The following is a 23,056-nucleotide window of genomic DNA, read 5'->3' on the forward strand; positions in this document are numbered from 1 at the left end:
GGCGCTAAGGCATTAGGGGTTCAGTGTCTTACCCAAGGACACTTGGACATGTAACACGGAATTTGAACTGCGATCACTTGATCCCAAGACAAGCGCTCTACCTCCTGAGCTACTGCCACCCCCATCACATTGCCTATACTCTGGTACTATTTCATTCAGTCCGCATGCTGGATTTCCGCTCTTTTACACATTTACTGGCAACCAGAGTTAGCATTTATTTTGTATTTATCCATCCATCCGTCCATTATGTGCACCGTTTATCCTCAGTAGGGTCGCGGAGGTGCTGGAGCCCAACTCAGCTGTCTTCGGGCAGTGGGCAGGGGACACCTTGAACTGGTTGCCAGCCAGTCGCAGGGCACACAGGGACAGACAATTTGCTCGCTCATTCACACCTCGGGACAATTTGAACTGGCCAATTACCCTGTTTTTGGAATGTGGGAGGAAACCGGGGTGCTCGGAGGAAACCCACGCAAGCACAGGGAGAACATGCAAACTCCACACAGGAGGTTTGATCTCATGACCTCAGAACTGTGCCACACACGCGATAACCACTGAGCCGCCGTTCTGCCCCTATTTTGTATTTATTATAAACAAATTCATGAGTTTTGATAAGAATGACTAGAAACTCTTCTTCTTGAACATGCTCTGATAAACTCACCCAATGGGCCGGGGCCGGTCCGCGGGCTGTATGTTTGACTCGTCCGGGTTAAGATACAGCCAATCGGTTTTGGTTTTGAGGTGAAAGGCGCTACTTTTTCCATTTTATTCCTCAGTTGTTTTTTTATTTATCCAACATGATTTACAATATCATGCTGTCTTAATTAATGTGTTTTTTGTTCCGCTGAGGGCAAACTGTTAAAGGAATTATGCGCACACTATTTGTTGGGAGTCATTGTTGCCTTAACAGCCATAACCCCCCCTTGTGGTTTTACAATTAACTGCACAATATGCGTTGTGGGGGGTGGCAGGTGAGCGCCGCCCACTCGCCACCATCCCTACTTAAAATTACTTTCATTTAGGACCGGGAGACCTTTAGGCTGCAAGGACAAATTTGATGTGATTAAGTTACAAATAACGTCATTTATTAGATTGGAATACATAGAAATTAAGGAGCGACGGACATTGTATACCTGTCAACTTATACATTTTCCAAGTATTTAATATATTTTTATATTTTTGTACGCCATATAGAAATATTCATAAAGGATTTTTTTTAAATGACCAATTTCAGCTCTAATTCTAAACGTCTAGATCACTGGTAGCAGGATACGTCAGCGTAGTTTCCTAAGATTGTCGCCGTAATCTGCATAGTCTGCGTTGTGAGTTAATAGGTGCTGCACAGTTTTTTAAGCTTTGCTATTGCTTAATGAGAATTGCAACCATTAGTACGGTTAGCAATGTACAGGTATAGGTTGAATAATGTTGAAAAGGTATTTAATGATAATATTTTTAATTACCTGTTAGTCTTTATAAATGTATGTATAATATTTGTATAATTGTCTGTCCCTGTGTGCCCTGCGACTGGCTGGCAACCAGTTCAGGGTGTCCCCTGCCCACTGCCCAAAGATGACTGGGATGGGCTCCAGCACCCCCGCGACTCTACTGAGGATAAGCGGTGCAGATAATGGATGGATGGATGAATGGATTTATGTATACTGTATATCTCATCTCATCTCATTAGCCGTACCGCTTATCCTCATTAGGGTCGCGGGGGGGCTGGAGCCCATCCCAGCCATCTCCGGGCAGTGGGCAGGGGACACCCTGAACTGGTTGCCAGCCAATCGCAGGGCACACAGGGACAGACAACTCATTCGCTCATTCACACCTAGGGACAATTTGGACCGGCCAATTCACCTGAAATGCATGTTTTTGGAACGTGGGAGGAAACCGGAGTGCCCGGAGGAAACCCACGCAAGCATGGGGAGAACATACAAACTCCGCACAGAAAGTCTGGAGCTGGATTTGAACCCACGACAGGTTCCCATGACATGAACTGTGCCGCACGAGCGCTAACCACTGCGCCGCCGTGCTGTATATATTTTTATTGATTTGATTTTGACAGAAAAAAAACACACTAACAATTACTGTGTTTTTCAAACATGCAAACTTCGATTTTCTACTTTAAAACAAGTTTCAAAAGATGAAGTCAAGTCATATTATTTATATAACTCTTTATCACAAATGACCATGGTACACACACATGCATGCATACATACATATATATGTATAAATATTAAACAGACCGCCCGACTGACGTGGTGTATTCCTTCTCCTTGTTTCTCGCGGCAGCCTACGTGCTGCAGGTGAAGGTGGAGATGGAGCTGGAGATCCAACAATACGAGAAAGCCAAGGCGGTGAGAGAGGAGCAGCTCGACCGCCTGACACAGATATGCCAGGAGCAGGCGGTAAGCACCTTTTGGACCAGTGATTACACTTTAGTCCCAACAGAGGGCAACAGAGCACCTTAAAAGAAAAAAACAACATTTATTAAAAGTAAAGAGACTTTTTTCCAGATCAACATTTCCATATTAAACTTAAAAGCAGCTATTGGTGTGTTTTATTTATTATATCAAATTCATTTTAAATCATTTAGATTTTCTTTGAGCTACTCTTGCAATGTTCAAAGCAAACACCCATCTTGATGTTATTTTTACTCAAAACAAAAGTGACGGAGTACCCTTTAAGGCAAAATCGAAAAATGCATTCTTTTAAAAAAATAGCACCTGTGTGTCTATGCAGGAACGTAAAAAAGCTTTCAATAGTAGATCTGAAATCTTACGGTATTCAGGTAAAGATTTTACTTACAAATAATTGAAATAAAAAGCATTTAAATGCTACTTTTTGGCTAGGTTCACGCTGCAGAGCTCAAAGCTCAATTCTGATTTATTTGGGGGTGAGAACCGATGTTTTGTGAGAACTAATATTCTACCAATATTCTTTGGTAATCGCAAGGCAAATCAGGATTTAGAAGTAAAAATGGATGGCGCTGCAATAGACATTGTATCAGAAATAAAGTTTTTAGGGGTCATAATAGAAAATAAATTAAGTTGGAAAACACACATCAGACACATACAAACTAAAATATCTAGAAAAAATTCAATAATTAATAAAGCCATATTCCTTTTAAACTATAATGCATTGTTTTTATTATATTGTTCTCTAGTTCTGCCATACTTAACATATTGTGCAAAAGTTTGGGGTAATAATTACAAAAGTTCACTACAGCCCCTTTTTATCCTTCAAAAACGTGCAATTAAAACCATACACAGGGTAAGATATCGGGATCATACTAATATTTCATTCATAAAGTCCAAATTATTGGATGATTTAATAATAAATTTCACTTCACAACTGTTATTTAAGGTCAACAAAAACATGGTGGCAGAAAACATCCAAAAATTATTCATTCGGAAAGAGGGAAATTATAACTTGAGGAGCTGTAGTAAATTCAAAATCCCAAAGGTGAGAACAACCAGGAAAAGTATGTGTGTGTCTGTGTGTGGAGGCAAACTTAGGAATAATTTACAAGATGAGATCAAACAATGTCCTACTATTCATGTGTTCAAATTTAAATACAAAAAAAACATTACTGGCGAAATACAGGGATGAAGAAAATGGGATATGAGTGAGATTAGAAATACTGCGTTTAAAACTATGGTTAACTTTGTTGTTATTGTTGCTTTTATTATATCATAACTGTTATTATAAATATTATTTTTATTTCTATTGTTGTTATTATCAATGGTGCCGCAGTGATGTTTGGTAACTAATGGCATTATGACGTTGAGGGATGTGTATTACGAAGATTAGTGTATAAAATATGTGATTACTGTAATTATTATAATTATTGATATCTGACCTATGTAATAAGTATATCCATGAAATTTTGTTGTACTGGACACAAGAGGAGCTATCTATAAAATGTATTTAATAGGGAAGATAAAGGGGTAGGAAAAAAAAGCATCTGCTTCTGACTACCCCTTTTCGAACATGTTATGTAACATTATTTTGTTGTTGACTCATTGTTTTTGTCCTGTTTTTATTTTAATTTTCGAAATAAAAGTTTTCATTCATTTATTTAACTAAATGCGACTTGTATGCGACTTCATCTCCTCTGTGAAGGCCACAACTGGTCCGCATGCACAAAAGAGGACGCGTGACAACACGCAATGCGCTCATGTTTGCAGAAGTACTCATGGATGTTAACAGCGGAGCGTTGTCTCCCCCAAATATTCATTTAATCTATACCTCGCTTTCCCCCTTGCATGCTGTCTGAGTGGTGTGATTTAAATGTAAACATTGTTAACTACGACTAAAGGATACTATCGCTTTATCACTGTTATTCACAACTGTGACGTCGGGCAACACGCTAGGAATCCAGTTGTATGCGATGGGATGTTGGCTGTTCTGTGAGTTACACTATACACAAGTATTGTTTTCCATGAATGTGTGAAATCATGACGTGCCGTGTTTTCGTCCGCTGTGGTTGTTGAATTTTCTGCTTCCTTGAAGGCAGAATAGTGACGTCTGCCGCCTTTCGATGACGTGCGGGTCGCATGAACGTGCCTTGACCGTTTACACAGAAGTCGCATTCCAAAAGGTCGGATATGTATCGGATTGAATACCACATATGAAATTGGCTTGGGTCTGGTGTGAAAAAAAAGCAGTTTTGTGCTGTTTGGACGGACCTTAACGGATAGGATAGAGCTCGCATCCATGTAAAAAAATCGAATTTCCCTGCAGTGTGAACCTAGCCTTTGTCCCTTTCCAGTCTGCGTGAGTTTTCCCCAAGTTAAACTGTAGTGGAAATGAATTTGATTGTTGTTTTGACAACAAGAGATTAAATCTTAGTGAAGGAAAGAAAATTGGAGGGAAAAAAATCCCTTAAAAATAATGTATACATCAAATCTTACAAACATGAATCGTAATTTAATTGTGAGCCTCCAAAAAGACCCCCATCCCTTCAGCTAAGGTAACTTTTTATGCCCCCTTGAGAATATTTAATACACATTGTCCCTTTAATATCCCCTGAATAGCCTGCAGACCGGTTCTGAAAATATCTCATCAATGATGGAGAGCAGCTCTTGTACCACGGCGATTGTGATTTTCGAGGGAATCTGTTTTCAAACTGGCATGAGAAAATCAATGATCGATTCTTCCAAAATTATTTTTAAAATGACCCTTTTATTCAGGGGGCACCCCCCAAGTAGCGTGTAGATTGGTTCTGAAAATATATCATAGGTCATTGTAATTTTCTAGGAAATTGATTTATAACAGGCATGATGTTTAGTGGTTGTCAGTGATTGATTTTTTTTTTCTGGAAATGCATATCAAATTGGTAGCCATTAGCGCTAATTGTTGTTAAAAAGTAGCCCCGATTTTTAAAAAAGTTTGCAACCTCTGTTATAATTGATATTTGTAAATCACTCATGGTTTAATACAGGGGAAAATGTTAAAACAGACAAATTAAAAACATATTTTTGGAGCTGCAAAAATGTAAAAGCTGAGGAAAACAATATGTAATATTCTCAGTCGGCATGTCCACTCTAATAGCCTAGATGGTAGGGCGCCTGCTTTGAAACTGGGAGGTCGCTGGTTCGCGCCTCGGCCGAGTCATACCTAAGACTTATAACATTGGTTAAATGGCGGCGCCCTCTGTTGGCTGCGGCTGCATCGGCTCGCTACAACGGGTCAGGTGTATCGACATTTCGTTCTGTGTACATTGTTACAAAGGAAATTATTATTATTATTATTATTATGAAGGCCAAAATAAGTCTGATACTACTTAGCGGATTTTTAATTTTCGCGGGTGGTTCAACTCCCCGCTAACTGTGAAAACCAAGGGATCTCTTCATAAATAGTAAATGGTCTGCATTTGTATAGCGCTTTTCAAGTCAATGAAGACCTCTCAAAGCGCTTTACAATGTGGCAGCCATGCAAGGCGCCAACCTGCATATTGGGGGCATTAGGGATTCAGTGTCTTGCCCAAGGTCACTTTAACATATAACACGGAGAAGCCGGGAATCAAACCTGCGACCTCTTGATCCCAAGACGAGCTCTACCTCCTGAGCTAATGCAGCCCTATACTGCATACATCTCCATTCACTGGAAAATGTTACAAAGGTTTATGTCATGTTTTTTTTACTACAGAAACCATATCATTTTCCATTATCAAACTTTTTTTGAGGTGCCAGGAAGCCACTAGGGTGTGCCAAAGAGTTGCCCGGTGCTGATTCTCTTTAATGTATGTTTACGTTTTGTAGCGTCATAAGTTTTGTTAGCTTCTTTTGAATATTTCTTCTGGGGCTGAGGTTTTGGCTTGATTCCTAACCACTTCTCCATTTTTCTTATGTTCTCTGTGCGTCTACTTTGGAAAATGATATGCAAATCCTCGACCTTATAACGCTCGGGAAAGTCCGGAAGCACAAAGTTGTTCGATGCAGGCTTCTGATCGGCTGCAGAGTATGCAAATTGCCAAACGACCCGGAATTCCGGAATTTCCAAAACGAACGAAGATTTCGAAATCGGAATTAAGCAAACTTTGAAAAATAATCTTTTATTATTTTTTTCTTGAAATAGTGTTGGCCACCCCGGGCAGAGACGTTTTGTAAGTTGTATGCCCGGACGTAAACGATGCACGCCCCGGGCAACAATGTAGTAACAACATAGTAATAACATGGGTTTTATTCATAAATGCATATCAAACTGGTAGCATGCCGCTCTAATCGGTAACAAAAAAGGAGCTCTTGGTTTCAAAAAGGTTTCTACCGATGAGATCAAGTCAAACCCCCCTTTTCTCTCCCTTTAGTTTGAAATCCGTCAGCTGAGGGCCCACCTGGCCCAGCAGGACCTGGACCTGGTGGCCGAACGGGAGGCGGCCATGCAGATCCACCATATGTGGGGTAAACCCAGCAGCAGTTTCCACGAGGTGGACGGGCTGGCCCCCGGGGCCTCGGATCATCGCGGGCCGGCCAAAGGCAGGGACCCCGCGGGGCCCTCGGGTAAGCGTCCGGAATAGACGGTACCTTTGTGTGGCGGTCGGCTATCGGGTGGCGCCGTTCACTCGCCGTTTCGGTGCTCTGGGTGCCTTGAGACCCGCCACAAAAACCATTGTTGATACACGGACGGGTGAACCCGAAACTGATTTTTGTCCGGGTGCAACCGGCAGCCGTGAGAAGTCTCCCACGCTCGGAGGATCCGGTTCTCACGCAAGACTCTGAGTTGCAGTTTAAAACACAAAAGAAAACAGTTTATAACACAATATCGGTGGCTGCGTTTTTTTTTCCCGGTTCTCGAGAAGCAGTTCCATCAATGGAGACACAAAATAAGAGAATGAATCAGATAGTTTACAGAAACAGAACAAGAACTTATGATATTTGTTACCTATTTTTCTTCAGATTAGTTTTCTCTCTCGGAAATATGAATACAAAAATCACAGTTATTGTGATTGCTTGGATTATACAGGGAGTGCAGAATTATTAGGCAAGTTGTATTTTTGAGGATTAATTTTATTATTGAACAACAACCATGTTCTTAATGAACCCAAAAGTCTCATTAATATCAAAGCTGAATATTTTGGAAGTTGGAGTGGGGATTTTTTAGTTTTAGCTATTTTAGGAGGATATCTGTGTGTGCAGGTGACTATTACTGTGCATAATTATTAGGCAACTTAACAAAAAACAAATGTATACCCATTTCAATTATTTATTTTCATCAGGGAAACCAATATAACAGCTCAACATTCACAAATATACATTTCTGACATTCAAAAACAAAACAAAAACAAATCAGTGACCAATATAGCCACCTTTCTTTGCAAGGACACTCAAAAGCCTGCCATCCATGGATTCTGTCAGTGCTTTGATCTGTTCACGATCAACATTGCGTGCAGCAGCAACCACAGCCTCCCAGACACTGTTCAGAGAGGTGTACTGTTTTCCCTCCTTGTAAATTTCACATTTGATGAGGGACCACAGGTTCTCTATGGGGTTCAGATCAGGTGAACAAGGAGGCCATGTCATTAGTTTTTCTTCTTTTAGACCCTTTCTTGCCAGCCACGCTGTGGAGTACTTGGATGCGTGTGATGGAGCGTTGTCCTGCATGAAAATCATGTTTTTCTTGAAGGATGCGGACTTCTTCCTGTACCACTGCTTGAAGAAGGTGTCTTCCAGAAACTGGCAGTAGGACTGGGAGTTGAGCTTGAGTCCATCCTCAACCCGAAAAGGCCCCACAAGCTCATCTTTGATAATACCAGCCCATACCAGTACCCCACCTCCACCTTGCTGGCGTCTGAGGCGGACTGGAGCTCTCTGCCCTTTACCGATCCAGCCACGGGCCCATCCATCTGGCCCATCAAGACTCACTCTCATTTCATCAGTCCATAAAACCTTAGAAAAATCCGTCTTGAGATTTTTCTTGGCCCAGTCTTGACGTTTCAGCTTGTGTGTCTTGTTCAGTGGTGGTCGTTTTTCAGCCTTTCTTACCTTGGCCATGTCTCTGAGTATTGCACACCTTGTGCTTTTGGGCACTCCAGTGATGTTGCAGCTCTGAAATATGGCAAAACTGGTGGCAAGTGGCATCTTGGCAGTTGTACGCTTGACTTTTCTCAGTTCACGGGCAGTTATTTTGCGCCTTGGCTTTTCTACACGCTTCTTGCGACCTTGTTGACTATTTTGAATGTAACGCTTGATTGTTCGATGAGCACGCTTCAGAAGCTTGGCAATTTTAAGAGTGCTGCATCCCTCTGCAAGATATCTCACTCTTTTTGACTTTTCAGAGCCTGTCAAGTCCCTCTTATGACCCATTTTGTCAAAGGAAAGGAAGTTGCCTAATAATTATGCACACCTGATATAGGGTGTTGATGTCATTAGACCACACCCCTTCTCATTACAGAGATGCACATTACCTGATATGCTTAATTGGTAGTAGGCTTTCGAGCCTATACAGCTTGGAGTAAGACAACATGCATAAAGAGGATGATGTGGTCAAAATACTCATTTGCCTAATAATTCTGCACTCCCTGTACAGTACATGTTTTTGTTTTCCAAATTATTTATGAAAATATTACAGCAACACTACTGCTTTTTCCTTATTTTATTTCTGTATTTATTTTTCACTTAAGAGATTATTACAGTTCCTTTTTTCCTAGGATGGTTTATTTTGTATTTCTAAAATTACTGTATTTAGAAGAATATTAGTTACCCTTTAGCTTTTCCTCATATTATTTATATATGTATTCATCATTTAATTTATATTCTTCAACTTAAAATTAAGTTGACCATAGTTTTTTCCTCATATTATATATATGTATATATATAATATGAGGGAAAAATATATATATATATATATATTTATATATATAAATTATTACATATATGCATTATTGATATAATTATGATTGGCCTTTATGTTTACACATATTTTTACTACATTCTAGAGTCAAAAGAATGATTTTTTTTAATTTTTTGTCTCATATTAACATTTTCAATTATATTTTACAATTAGCCCTGCAACTGGCTGTCAACCAGTTCAGGGTGTCCCCTGCCCTCTGCCTGATGATTGCTGGGATGGGCCCCAGCACCCCCGCAACCCTACTGAGGATAAGTGGTGCAGATAATGCATGGATGGATTTTACAATTGGGAAAATATTACAGTTTTTTTTTTTTTCCCCATTTATTAAGAATATTAAGTTATCGGAAGAATACTATAGTTACCTATTGTTTTTCCTCAGATTATACACACGCAATAAATACAATTAAAACAATATTGTTTACCCTTAGTTTTCCCTCACATTTCATATTTATTTATAGTTTATTTATATTCTCAATTAAATGTATACGTTATTTCCAGTTATTTAAATAAATATCAGTTAATTATATTTGTCCTTGTTTTATTCCTTTATTATGTAGTTACATTTTAAAATGTATTAGAATATCACAGTTATTAATTCATTTCATATTTCTATGTATTAAATTCCAGAATTAAAGCATAGTTATTTTTTTGTCCTTAATTTATTTTATCTATTTAATTAATTATTATATTTTCAAATTAAAAGATTATTACAGTTATCCGTTATTTTTTTGTCCTATTTATCAATATTGATAGTTTATTTTCTGGATTCTTTTTTTGTATTTCTACATTTAATGGAAAAATACTATAGTTACCTATTGTTTTCTCCCACATTATTTATTTGTGTATTTATATTCTCAAATGAATGTATTAATTAGTACTACATTTAGCGGACTAGTTCATTTTTATGTTCCAGAACTAATCAGGAGAATATCGCAATTACCTTTTGTTTTCTTTCATCTTTATTTATTATTTGTAGAATCAAAAAAATATTACAGCCACCTAGTTTTTCCCTCATTTATTTATTATATTCTTCAATCAAAGGTATATTACACTCACTTTCTGTTTTTCCTCATATTTATTTGTTTATATTAAAAAAGGCATTTTAAGATCTTTACTGATCACTGGACAACAAGTTGGCAAGTGGTATGCTTTTAGCCAATCATCATCTGATTTAGTTTAGTTTATTCTCTTTTGATATTAGACACCTGCAAAGAAGATTGCATAGGATCCCAGTTTGTTGTTTTGAATATTATATTTCACAATTGTTCTTTGTTTTGACGAGTATGACTGACAATGATGTAAATAGTGCCAGTCAATCATTTTGCTGTTCTTTGATACCCACACCCTTTAGGGTATATCTGCTTTTTGTTACCTAGGAGATTTAATAAAAAAAGCTGAGGGGAGGGCTTTTAGAACGGGTTGGAATTTCTTATCTGAGGGTTGGGTCCTTGTTCTCTTTATGGGTTTAAAATCTATTGATGTCTTCTTCCCTCATTTTGAGTCTCTACTAAACTATATACTTACCATTATCAATCAGTTGTCACCAGGTAGATCAAATTGAACACTGTCCTGCGTCACACCAGATAAAGTCTCACAGCACGCGGATTGAGAAACATTTGGAGATGAGCTTTGCCACTTATGACGTGATCCGCTTCCAAAATGAACAAAAGCGTGTTTTGTGTTTTAGATCACCACGGCCAGGACGACATGAACAACTACATCAGTCAGTATTACAGCGAGCCCAGCAGCGGTGAGTATCCACGTCCTGTGTTTGGCGTGTCACGAAAAACAGTAATTACTGTAGTTGCAGTTACTTCATCTAAAAGGTAATTTAGTTACCCCTCAGATTACTGACAACTAGGAGTATCACGTCACTCCAAAAGTATCTATTTAGTTACAAATTCCCGTAAATACCCGCACATAAACCGAACACCTAAACTGCTTTAGAATAGCCACGTAATAAAATAAATAGAAGAAACCTGAACACCTACCTGTGGAAGTAGTGGAGCCTTCATATTTCATGGCTTGTGCAATCTCGAGAGCTTTCAAACGAAACACTCCATATTCATTTTGTCTCTGGGGATTCAAACCACTTCAAGATCTCCTCCATTTATAGGTACTGTCTAAGACGTTTTCTTTCTCGCGTCACCGAGGTACTGTTATGATATGCAAGGTGGGCTTTGCAAACTTTGCAAGTAGTCTTTGTGTTCGCTGTATCCAGGCTAAAATGCTCTCAAACTTTAAAAGTTGTGATACGGGTACTTAAAGGTTAACTATCATTTCTGTATGTTGCTGCTCACGACTCTCAACAGCGATTATATTCACGTAGAAATTACCCACTCTTTTCGAAAAAAAGTGTCTGGCGACAACAATGGTGTTTATTTATGGATCTATCTTATATCCACCCTGGTAATATCCCTCGAGAGGGGTGACCGACTGCAAGGCAAACACATACAAAAACAAAGAAAATAAAAAAGGAGAAAACGTAGCAAAAAACACACACACACACAAACATTTTTGGCACCATGGCCAACCCAAATGCCCAAACATGTTAAGCACCTTGGCACCTTAGTTGGTCATGCTTTCGTCCCTCCAGATAAAACCGGACAAAAGAAAGCAGCCATGTCACTCGGGTCAGGGTGACACAACACACTCTTTTGTTCAACAGCAGGGCCAGACAGCTTTCACTGGTTTACCCCTGCCGCATTATACGGGTGCCCTGCCCATCCTTAAGAACGCGTCCACAATCCCACTATCCTTTCACAACACCTCTCCACTCCTTTCTATCACCAAGAAGAGCTCTAGCTTCCACTAGATTTTGACCTCTTTCCTGCAGAGCACTCATGACACTATCCATCCACGTCAATCGCGGCCTTCCTCTTGGTCTCCTTCCATTGACTTTTGCTCTGTAGATCCTCTTCAACATTCGCTCCTCATCCATCCTCTCCATGTGTCCAAACCAACCGAGTACTCTCTTATCCACACGCTTGCTCAGTTCCACTGTTACTTATGTTTATTATTGACTCTGCGTCGACCAATGATTGCTACCCTAACAACATGCCATGTAACAACAGCAGTAGAAGTACAAAATTTTACTGATAAGGTGTTCCAGTTCTCGTTACAGAGTAAAGGAATTGCGTTCCGAGAATGTAAAACATTAGTCTCTACTGGAGGTAATATCGTAAGTTCAAGCTTGAAACCGACCCTATCCCGAACAGAAATTCAGGTCGGGCATGAAATGTCACTCACTACTTCGGGTTCGCGCCAAGGCAGGGTTCTCTCTCACTGACATTGTATTTTTAATGATCCACGCTTGGCCTGCGTCCTTCATTGTTCTGTATTTTCTTTGTGAAGGATCCGCGTGGTGAATTTCATCCCACTTTTGCGCAACACATCCCGCATTCCCGGGTGGATAATTTTAAAAAGTGGGAGGGAAGCCCTCCGCCTCTTCACAGATACAAAAAAAAACCTCACAAATACAACATCAAAATTAGATTTTGCTCCGTGCTTGGCCCCTCAAATCAAGTTAGTTTGTCGGGCTCGGGTTGGTTCTGGCTTCACTACTCGCGGGCTAGATCGGGAAAGACTTTTTATATGTCCAATCCGTCCTCTAGTCCCAACGCTGTCCATGGACTCCAGTTAACGTCACCGTCCTGATCAATGTGTTCCTCTTGTAGACATGGGCGTCCCCGACCCGGCCGCACGCATCATCACCACGGCGGCCATTGACGTCCACCTTCCCAACAACCCCAGTCACCTCCCGCCATCCTTGGTTAGCTCCGACGGGGCACCGGGCGGACGGCTTTGGCGCGCCAACAGCTCGGCCAGCGAAGCTTCCACCACCACGGCGTCACGCATCAGCAGCCGGACCTTGGCGTCCTCGGCCGACTGCAGCTCCACCGTACGCGAGGCCTCCACCTCCACCGACTACAGCGACCAGCGCTGCTACCCGCCGCCCTACAGCAGCCCGCTAGCGCTAGCCGCTCAGACTCGAGGGAGTCAGAGCGCCGTGGTACAAGAGCTTCTCTCCTCTCTGTCCGAAGACTCCTGTCTGAGCCAGAAAGGCCTGGATCCGGTCAACCTTAAACCGCCTAGCCCGACCGGTTCCACCAAAAACAGCCCACAGCTGGAGAACAGGGTCAACATCTACAACAAGAGGAACCAGGAGAGCCGCCTCGGCTCGCATACCAAACCCCTCATCCACCTGCAGGGGAATGAAGCTTTCCTGGAGGAGAAATTCAGAATGATGGAGCCGGTGGACGCTCCCGTACATCACTTGTCCGGGACATAAAGTGACAAAAGAGAGCAGGAACAGGAACCTCAATTGGTGCTCAATTCCATCATCTGCCTAGGTTATGAAGTGGCAGAAGAGAGCAGGAACAGGATCCTCGCGTAATGCTTTAAGCCACCATCTATACGTCAGGGATGAAATTTGGCAAACATAAAAATAAATGGACTCTAGTGTCCGTCGTCTTTCTGAGGCTCAAGTAAGTGAACAAGAAAGGTACTTTTTTCCAATCCATTATCTGTCTGGGGCATAAATTTTGGCATTGAGCAGGAACATGAAGTCTACCCGGTGATTCAAACCGCAATTACTCTTAAACGTAAGATATTGTCCGAGAAGAGGAACCTCAAAAGATGCCCATGTCACATATTTACGTTAAGGCTTTGTTTTGTGGTATTGTGCAGGAACAGTAAATGTAATTGGCGATTGAGACTGCAACTTGTTTAAAATGTAAGCTTTTAGCCAAAAACAGAAGCCTCAAGAGATGCTCAATCAGTGACATTATATTGTGGCCAAGAACAGAACAATAACTCTCAAATGATATAATTATCTAAGAAACAAACTCCAATCCGTAATCTGTCTCAGTAAGAGAAAGCAGGAACAGGGACCTCAAAGGTTTTTTGAATTAACAATGAAACCAGTCTGCGCCATACTATGGAACTGGATTAGGAACCTCTCACAATCTTTGAATCGTTTGACACTTAAAGATTAGAAACAAAAATGTCAAATCGTATTGGATTCTTTGAAGACTCATTGTGGTAAATGATGAACAGGAACCTCAAAATATCTTCCACTCAAGAGAGAAACCCAGGAACCTTGAAATATACTCGAAACCATTCTCCGTCTAAAACCAAAATAGTTGCAGATAGTATAAAAAATATTCAAAAGGTGCTTCAATACATGTGTCCCAAAAACAAGAACCGGAACTTATTTAATGTTTGAAAATAAGCACAGGACAGAAACAGGAAGCCTTTCTAAGAGATAACATAAGAAAGGGGAGCAGGTACTTGAACCTACACTGATGAAGCGTCCGAGCAGGAAAGGGAAAATCTGAAAATTGCCCCAAAACCATTTTACCTTTTAGAAATAAGGTAATAGGACTGTAAACGGATGCCATACTGCGAAACATATCTGAAAGCGTGAAGCAGATGACAGGAACCGGATTCTCAATCGAGCCATTGTCTTTCTGAGACGTTAAAGAGGGGAGCAGACAACACGGACCTTTACGGATGATTCATCAGAGCAGGAACAGGAACCCGCAAAACTGCTCCCGTCTTCTTTTCTGTGACAAACTGTGAGGATAAATTGCAGGAACAATTATTGTGAAAAGACGATACATTCATCATGATGAACGAAGGGCGGTGTTTTCAGGAAACACACATTTTGACGATGTCATAATCCTGCGAACAAACGTTGAGCCTCTGCATGTCAGCCGTTTTATAGGAACTTCCTCCTACCCCCCAAAAAAGGCTACTGTGGAATCAGTGTTGAGATAAAGTCCTTTCTAATCTTTTGTCTATTTTAACAATCTTTGTAATTGGAATTTCATGGAGTTTAAAAGTGAGCTTGGCCACGATTGATATTTTAACGTGCTTCATGACATCGAGCTCCACGTCATCGCATCAACTTTGAAAGAGGAGGAGTTTCTCATCGCGTAAACCTTTTACAATATCGCGCAGCGACCAACTTTATCGTACCGTCAACGGACGTTTTCTATCTTGGTGGACCGACGCTGCTATAATAAAGGGGAAACAACACAAGAATGAGTGGTCAGTTGTTACCTTTAATGAATAGAGCGATCCTTAGATTACAACCGTGAAAGATGGAATTATGTTCTCTGTGCGGCTATCTTCAATCATTTGTACGGATAAGTATTTATTTCTCAAAAAAATTGTGTCACAGATCTGTAGTCACTTGCAACAGGCCTGTGGCAACATGCACTTGTTCTTATCGGGAGAGCTTGAAACTTTTTGGCTTCATCCTCACTTGCCCAATGCTTCAGTCATCTCAGGAACAGCCTGGATTTCAAGAAAAAAGAAAGACATCCTTTATTTGTTTTACTCTTATGTGTTACATCTAATACCTTTGGTAATAAACATTTTTTATTGTAAAGTTGACCCCCCCCTTATTACGCTGTGTGATAAGATGTTATGTTCCTCGCTATTCAACGTCATCAACAAATATTTAGCATGCCTAAAAAGTAGAAAGTTCCAGTGCGTCACATCTTGAAGATGCCCTGCCATTGGTCACATAAAATGCTAGTCTGCTATTGGTTTGCGTGACGAAAACATGAAAATGCCCATATGTTATTGGCTAAACTACCTCCCACAATGCCTTTTTCGCTTTCTTTGTTCAGTTCAGAATCTTGGGTGCTATAGCAAGTCATGCAATAAGGCTGTATTTTTTATTCTGTATTTATTTGCCACTAGTCAAAAAGCTTGCAGTGATGCTAAGGAAGAATGCAAAACATGATCACCATAGAAACAAAGCTTATCAAGGAATACGAAGAAGGCACATGAATGGCTACCCTTGCTATGTTACATGGCCATAACCAAGTCAAGTTTATTTGTGACGCCCTTAATCATAAGCAGTCTCAAAAGGCTGCACAGACTATTGCTAACGACAGATTATTATTACACCATCATCTGGCCTAAAACCTATATAGGGTTAGAGGGTGAAGGTTAGAGTTACAGAATTCAGGATTAGGGGTTAGTGTTAGGGCGTTTTTATTGTTGAAATGTGATTCAGATGTTTCTCACCACTAACAATCATAACCAATCAACAATCGTATCGATATCGTTAACAAAAAGGATGTGAAAGAAAGTCTAAGGGCATGACAATCCTCACAAGTTAAAGGTTTAAAATTAGTTTATTTAATCTACAGTCCCTCAGCATACACCCACTACTCCACCCAACCAGCTTATCACATCACACCAAAGGTAAAATAAATTATTCTTCCTTTACATGTATATAAAATAATCATATACATGTATATTACAAATTAGTAGTACTTAATATATGCTGTTTTTTATCTACGGTTCCAGGACTGAGGAAGGCATTAGCTTAACTTTAAGATAAGCTTCTATTTCCTGCTTTACGAAAATGTTTCTTTCCAATACTCCTTTAGGATGGATTAATGTCATATCCTGGGGGTCTACTGCCAAAGAGGCCCTCCTTTTTTAATACTATCCAATATTTAACCCCTCAAAATCAATTTACATTAGAACATTCAAATTCTTTCTCAGCATCTTTAGTGCGAGTTCATCTTGAGTATCAATTGTCCTTTTGGGGGGAACGAGCGTCGGGCGCATCCATTTTAATCAGCTACCGGATCGGTAAGCAGTAAGCCGATCTCACGACTGAGGGTCACAAGTCCACCGCCACTCGCGATTATTACTCCTTACGTATTTCACTGGCCCGCAACTGTCGTGGAACATTAACCGGATTGCAACTTTTCCACGTTAAACTCGCCTTGAAAAGATCTGCAACCAAGCCGTAGTCCGACACTTGGAAAATGGGGGCTTCTGGGTCCTTGTTGATGGCCACAATAGTCTTGGGTGGAAAGAAGGCAGACGTTTAACAAAAGAGAATCCAATGAATCATACTCACAGCCCACTCCTTCTTAAGAGAAGTAACTATTTTGTAACTCTTGAAGACCTTACCTTGCTGTCTTTCATTCCTGCCAAGTGCTGAATAGCTCCAGAGATGCCGACTGCGATATACAGCTCCTGTGCAGGAAGAGGTACAAGCTTGTGAACAGCTCTGCCTAGTTCTACAGTCCACAAACTCACAAGTCTCATGGAAAATGGATCGACTGACCCCCTTCCCCGAGACTGTGCCATTAGCGCCACTTTGCAGGATTTAATGTGTGGATAATCCTCAACGGAGGATCTGCTCAAACCCACTAATGGATCGTTAACCTTTCTGCGTTAGCGAGTACAACTGGAACCTCCAAGGTTGAAGATGCTGACAATTCATTTAGAGATAGCACCCCCCGCCCCCACCCGGGTCGCCACTTATCGAACCGCCAGCCTTCCATCTGTTGGTTTTGATCATCCATCATCCGCGTACAAGCACAACTCACCGGCGCTACGATCTTTCCCGTTTGGCCCACTTGCATGTCGTTGGGAACGTAGCCTGCATCCACGGCAGCTCGAGAAGCACCGACTGAAAAAGATCAAATGTGAACGTTTTTTAAGGGATCTGTGATATTTGATCACTAGATGTCACTGTATCGTGTCATACAGGGATGGTGACCATGGGCATCAGGTAGCCCCCTAAGGACACTATAAATATCGCACTAGTTACCGGTGAGGACAAATTTCTAGTAAATCGAATTTCTAACTGACAAAATGCAGTGGTTGGCTTAACTTTTAATAATAACAGCTAATAACATAGTAACAACATAGTAATAACATAAGTTATTTTAGAAATGTTTATCAAAATGGTAGCCAATCAGTAACAAAAGGTAGCTCTCTAGATAGAATAGACGGAAAAGATAAGATAGAAAAGACAGAAATGACTTAAAGGACAAGATAGATAGTACATAAAAGACTGAAAGGATAAAATAGAAAAGATAAAAAAGAAGAATAGGCGGAAAAGACAAGACAGAAACTACAAGATAGAAAAGACTGAATAGACGAAAAAGACAAGATAGAAAAGGCAAAAAAGATCAGATAGATATGATATAAATGATAGATAAGATATACTTTATTCATCCCATATGAAAATTCACATTTCCAGCAGTATCCTCATGTTAAAAAATGAGATATAGAATACAAAAATACCCAACATGTAGAATACAAACCATTTAAATATTGTACCAAAAAATAAACACTTATAAAAATATAAAAATAAAGAAGAATATGCAAATATTAAAATGGTCGGTGATCTATGAGCTAGATAATATAAAATGGGCATCTAAGTCAGGGGTTGGCAACATTTTTGACTCAAAGAGCCATAAAAGCAAAATATATGGATTTTATTTTGGTAAAGAGCAACACCATACATTTTGAAACAAAATTCAACAAAACTGCTAAAACCACTCTCACTATGAAAGTGCACCGTATAATCAGATGCATCTTTTAGTCCAGAAAGTACGGTAAACGTCACCTGCTGCATTCATTTTGTCTGCAAGATCATAAAGCAGTTTGAAGTTTTCTCCACTTTTCAATCCTCTACCTAGAACAAAAGCACACAAAAAGAAATGAAGGCGTTTGAAAGGATCAGAGTCCTAACAAACACACCAAAAAAATAATTCACCTCCAGAGACGACAACCTTCGCACTGGTCAGCTCAGGACGGTCGCTCTTGGTCAGATTCTGTTCCAGCCACTCTGAAATCCCCACGGCGGAACCGGCCGACACTGAAGATGACAACCCGAGCAGAAGTCAATGCCGGCGGCCGAAACATTGGGTTCGCCTGCTCTGGATTTGAACGTTTACCATTTTCAGTGGCGGCAGTCCCGCCCTCCGCGGAGGCTGCCTCGAAAGACGTTCCTCGTACGGTGAACACCTTAACGGGTTCATTACACTTGACTGTGCTGAGAGCGTTGCCTGGTGGCGTGACAAAAGAACGGGAACATTTTTAAATGCAGTGTGAGGTAGTCAAGGATTTTTTTTCATGCAGTTTGAAGAAAACCAATTACCGGCATAGATGGCTCTGACAAACGTATCCGGAGACTTGATCTCGATGATATCAGAGATTGGAGCCACGTCCAACTTTGCGGCAACTCTGGGCAGAAGATTCTACACACACAAAATTAATTATGTACAACATAAATATATTTAAATTATATACAGTTATTATATATTACACACATTTCATCTCCGTACAACGCTGTAATTCCAAAAATTATAAGGAAGCAAAGCTGGGTGCAGATCCAGGGCCACTTTCAAGTATTTAAATAGGTTATGTAATTTTTTTAGACATTGAGGGTAAGCCAAAGCAAACACTGGACAATAAATCAAATTATTTTAATTAATTTTATCATTTAAAAATTAATAATTTTCTAAATCGTGAAATTAAGGGTTTGAGCTGGTGGTGATAATGAAAAAATGGTTAGTCTTTTGGGGAGAAAACGGAGAGCAGGGCATTACAATATTCTGAACGAAAAGATATAAAAGCATGAATCAGCACCTCTTGGTTTTCCGGAGAGAGAAATAGCCAGACGCTGGCTATAGTCTTGATATAATAAAACCCAATGGGATTTTAGAAAATTCAAGCTATTTGTTTGCAACAGCTCTGCATGACGCCACTCTATAAAAACTGATTCATAATCTGTGATTATTGTCTGAACATTTTGTACAGGATGTAGTTTTTTTATCGATAAAACTAAATAAATATGGGTTGGGTGAGGTTTATTGTTTGAAATGTACTAAAATGGTAATTGTACCTTTCTGATGCTGTGCGCAAATTTTTGGTTACTGATTAGCAAGAAGGGCTACCAGTTTGACATGCAGTTCAAAAATAAGAACTCATCAAGTTATTACTATTTTACTATTATGTTATCAGGTTTCTTTATTTGGAAGTAGGTTTAAATAGCCTCAGTCACCGCTTTTGTGACCCCTGGTCCACACAGACAAACAAAAATGAAAAAACGAAGATTTTATTTTGTTAATATAAATTCTACATACGATACAAAATTATCTCATGGATTTAAAACTTCCCAGTACATCTCAGAATACTATAAAATACAGAATTATGACCTTTTTTGCACGTTCATATTGTGTATTATAAATTATAAGAAAATCATAACATTTGCTCAAGCAAATGTTGCTCTTATACAAGTGAAAAAGTAATCAGATTTCTTTCTACATTTTTTTTTCAATATTAAAATCAGAATCGACTGCGAGTTGTACGTTACCTTTCCAAAAGCAGATGCGCCAGCACAAATATGCGTGAAGTTGAACTGCTTTTGTGTGGCTAACACGAGTGGCGTTAGCTCCTCTGGAGAACCAAATCAAAAGTGAGTAAAACTAAAAATAAATAATGATGCCAACAATGTCTCTACCTGGCAGAGCTCCTTTGTAAGAGTCATTCTGGACCACTAAAACTTTCTTCACACCTTGCACTTTACTGATTTCCTCTACAACCTGTAAAAGCATAAGACAACTCAGCATAAGTGGAGGATTTTCATTTTTGAAGCATGTTCAAAACAACAGCGTTCTTCGATACCTTTGCACAGTTGGTTCCAGCAACTAGGCAAGCCACCTCACCACCAAGTTTATTAGCAGCACTGATGGCATTTAGGGTAATCGGCGTCAACTTGTCATTGTTGTGTTCGGCTACCACCAAAGTGCTCTGGAACCTTTGCAGCACGCCAGCCTGTCGGGCAAAACAATAACAGAAGTGAGGTACGCTGGGTGCACGGCAGAAGACAGAAAAACCTTGGAGATTCATGAACACAGCCCTAACAAAAAATCATTGGCTGCTCTTTGCCAAGTCTGGAAAAAATTGATGGCTCTCACTACCACAGCAAAGCAGACATTATTAACCAACCACCTATTTCACCTGCAGCCCTCTGACAGGGGCGACAGGTCCCTTAAAACAAAGACTAACAAGCTCAGAGACTGTTACCTACCAAGAGCCATCACCGCCATAAAAAAAGCACACCAAACTGAAACAAAATGACTGCCTATGCAGAGCATAAATTCATATATTATTAAGTAATCTTTTTTTGCATAATGTCACTATTTTGATATTATTTTCATTTTATTTCTATTCCATCGGTTCGTCAGTTTCGTTTTTATACACACACGATTCAGACTAGTCTAAGACACCCCCACCTTACAAATATTACTTTTCGATTCAAATATCCATTTTTATCTTTTAAGACTTTTATAACAGTTAATGCTGGGGTAACACGTCAAATCTCGTAGTAAACAATGTACACTACGTTGTAAACAATGTCAATAAATAGTATTCTATTCCTTAGATTGAAACTGTGCATGTATCTTCATAAAGGGTTTCTTGTGAAATTATTTTGTAAATTAACAAAGGTAGGAAATATACTCTTGCGTACAAATAATTTCGTGCACTGTGGTTAATAAACGGAACATGTTCAGTCACCTTGAAGATAACAAATGAACGCTTGTGCACACAGCCAGGCATAACTAGTCGAAAACAGAGCGTAGACGCAACATGCAATTGTATCCTTTATATAACTTACTCTTTTGGGATTTTATTTCACATCGTTTCTTTCAAAAGGATACAATTGATATGTCTAGATTAAGGATAAACAGATGGTATAGACTCCCTTGTTGACAATGTCAACTCCGAAGTTTCATAACCACTGTGTTGCTATGCTATCAACAATTAGCATTAGCTAAGAGCATCCTACACGCATCAAATAAAGCGATACTAAAAACATGACGTCACGCCAATGTTTACTTAGACACATGCATATTAATATAAAGCGTAGAAGAAGAATATTGACCATGAAAAATATTGCATGCTACAAACTACGGCTTCGGATTCAACGACAAAATAACGTTTTAGAAACAAAATTTAGACATTAAATTAGTAGCCGGATTGGCAAACACTTACCAAGCGTGTTATGTTTGTTTTAGTTAAAATTCTGTTCATGGTGCACTCTGGTCTGGACTTCTCTGAAGCTCAGCAGCTATGACAATCATATAAGACCTCTGGGTCAAAGTTAATCTGACGTCATATGTGGACTTCTCGCGAGATCCAGTGAAATATGAGCAGTCCACAAAAACACATACGGTGAAGGAAATAACTGTATCATGAAAAATAATTGACAGTATTTAACGTTGCAATATTGAAACAATATATTATGTCATAAATAATATTGTGTTTTTGTTCAAAACACAACATGTTACAAGATTTAAGTTTTTTAAATACGCTTCGTGGCTAATTCTGGCATTTGTTAAGCTTATTTTTGTTTATTTTTAATTAAATCTTATTTTTGATTAAAACACATACTTACTTTTCATTTAATCTTCATCCTTTGAATCTTTATTACATGTTTACATTAGAGTGCCACGTCAAATCTCGCGAACAATGCAAACTACGTTGCAATCAATAACAATAAAGACTATTCTATTCTATTTAATATAGGATATTAATATTCACAAGTGGATCAATCTTATCATTAGGACAAAATACCAATACCTACTTTTAAAATCTTACCTCGAGAATTCATGACACAAACTACATTTACATGCAAAAAAAATGCAAATTAGGTTCAATGTATATTTTTGTCCAATAGGGGGCGCTTTCCAGTGACGGTAGGATAGATAAAGAGAAATTGAACACGTTTTACCCCCAAATGACGACAAAAAAAGTAATTATAGCACAGTTATGGCGGGTGGGTGGCACCCCTAACCACTAGGGGCACCATTTCCTATGGTGTGTCTTGTGCAAGTACAGCCTGGTGGCACTCATCCCTCTCTGGGCC

General features: G+C 39.6%; 2 protein-coding genes across 8 annotated transcripts in view; one reads left to right on the plus strand and one right to left on the minus strand.

The window, feature by feature from the left end:
- The window catches only part of tmem266 (transmembrane protein 266), a 59,885-nt gene extending 44,137 nt beyond the window's left edge, over positions 1-15,748 (plus strand). For all 7 annotated transcript variants that reach the window (XM_088340233.1, XM_088340240.1, XM_088340237.1 and 4 more), the window contains 4 exons: positions 2,290-2,405; positions 6,809-7,001; positions 11,039-11,101; positions 13,029-15,748. In XM_088340233.1, the coding sequence (XP_088196359.1) occupies positions 2,290-2,405; positions 6,809-7,001; positions 11,039-11,101; positions 13,029-13,642 (986 nt within the window). In that variant the 3' untranslated portion in view covers positions 13,643-15,748. The remainder of the gene's footprint in view (positions 1-2,289; positions 2,406-6,808; positions 7,002-11,038; positions 11,102-13,028) is intronic.
- On the minus strand, positions 15,400-22,347 carry etfa (electron transfer flavoprotein subunit alpha). The gene is made up of 12 exons (XM_088340243.1): positions 22,183-22,347; positions 20,812-20,961; positions 20,648-20,729; positions 20,501-20,583; positions 19,283-19,382; positions 19,080-19,190; positions 18,899-19,000; positions 18,749-18,817; positions 17,721-17,803; positions 17,299-17,364; positions 17,108-17,188; positions 15,400-15,654 (listed from the first exon to the last, which is right to left on the minus strand). The coding sequence occupies exons 1-12, from the start codon at positions 22,219-22,221 to the stop codon at positions 15,619-15,621; spliced, it is 1,002 nt and encodes a 333-aa protein (XP_088196369.1). The 5' UTR covers positions 22,222-22,347; the 3' UTR covers positions 15,400-15,618.
- Positions 22,348-23,056: the final 709 nt, after the last annotated feature.

This window comes from Urocampus carinirostris, chromosome 7, assembly GCF_059441175.1.
Source record: "Urocampus carinirostris isolate Australia breed hairy pipefish chromosome 7, RoL_Ucar_1.0, whole genome shotgun sequence".
Taxonomy (NCBI): domain Eukaryota; kingdom Metazoa; phylum Chordata; class Actinopteri; order Syngnathiformes; family Syngnathidae; genus Urocampus; species Urocampus carinirostris.

Coding starts and splice junctions, on each gene's coding strand:
- etfa (XM_088340243.1), bottom strand. CDS start 22,221: ATGAACAGAATTTTAACTAAAACAAACATAACACGCTTG. Junction 20,584..20,647: donor TTACAAAGGAGCTCTGCCAG/GTAGAGACATTG, acceptor TTGGTTCTCCAG/AGGAGCTAACGCCACTCGTG. Junction 19,191..19,282: donor TGTCAGAGCCATCTATGCCG/GTAATTGGTTTT, acceptor TCACGCCACCAG/GCAACGCTCTCAGCACAGTC.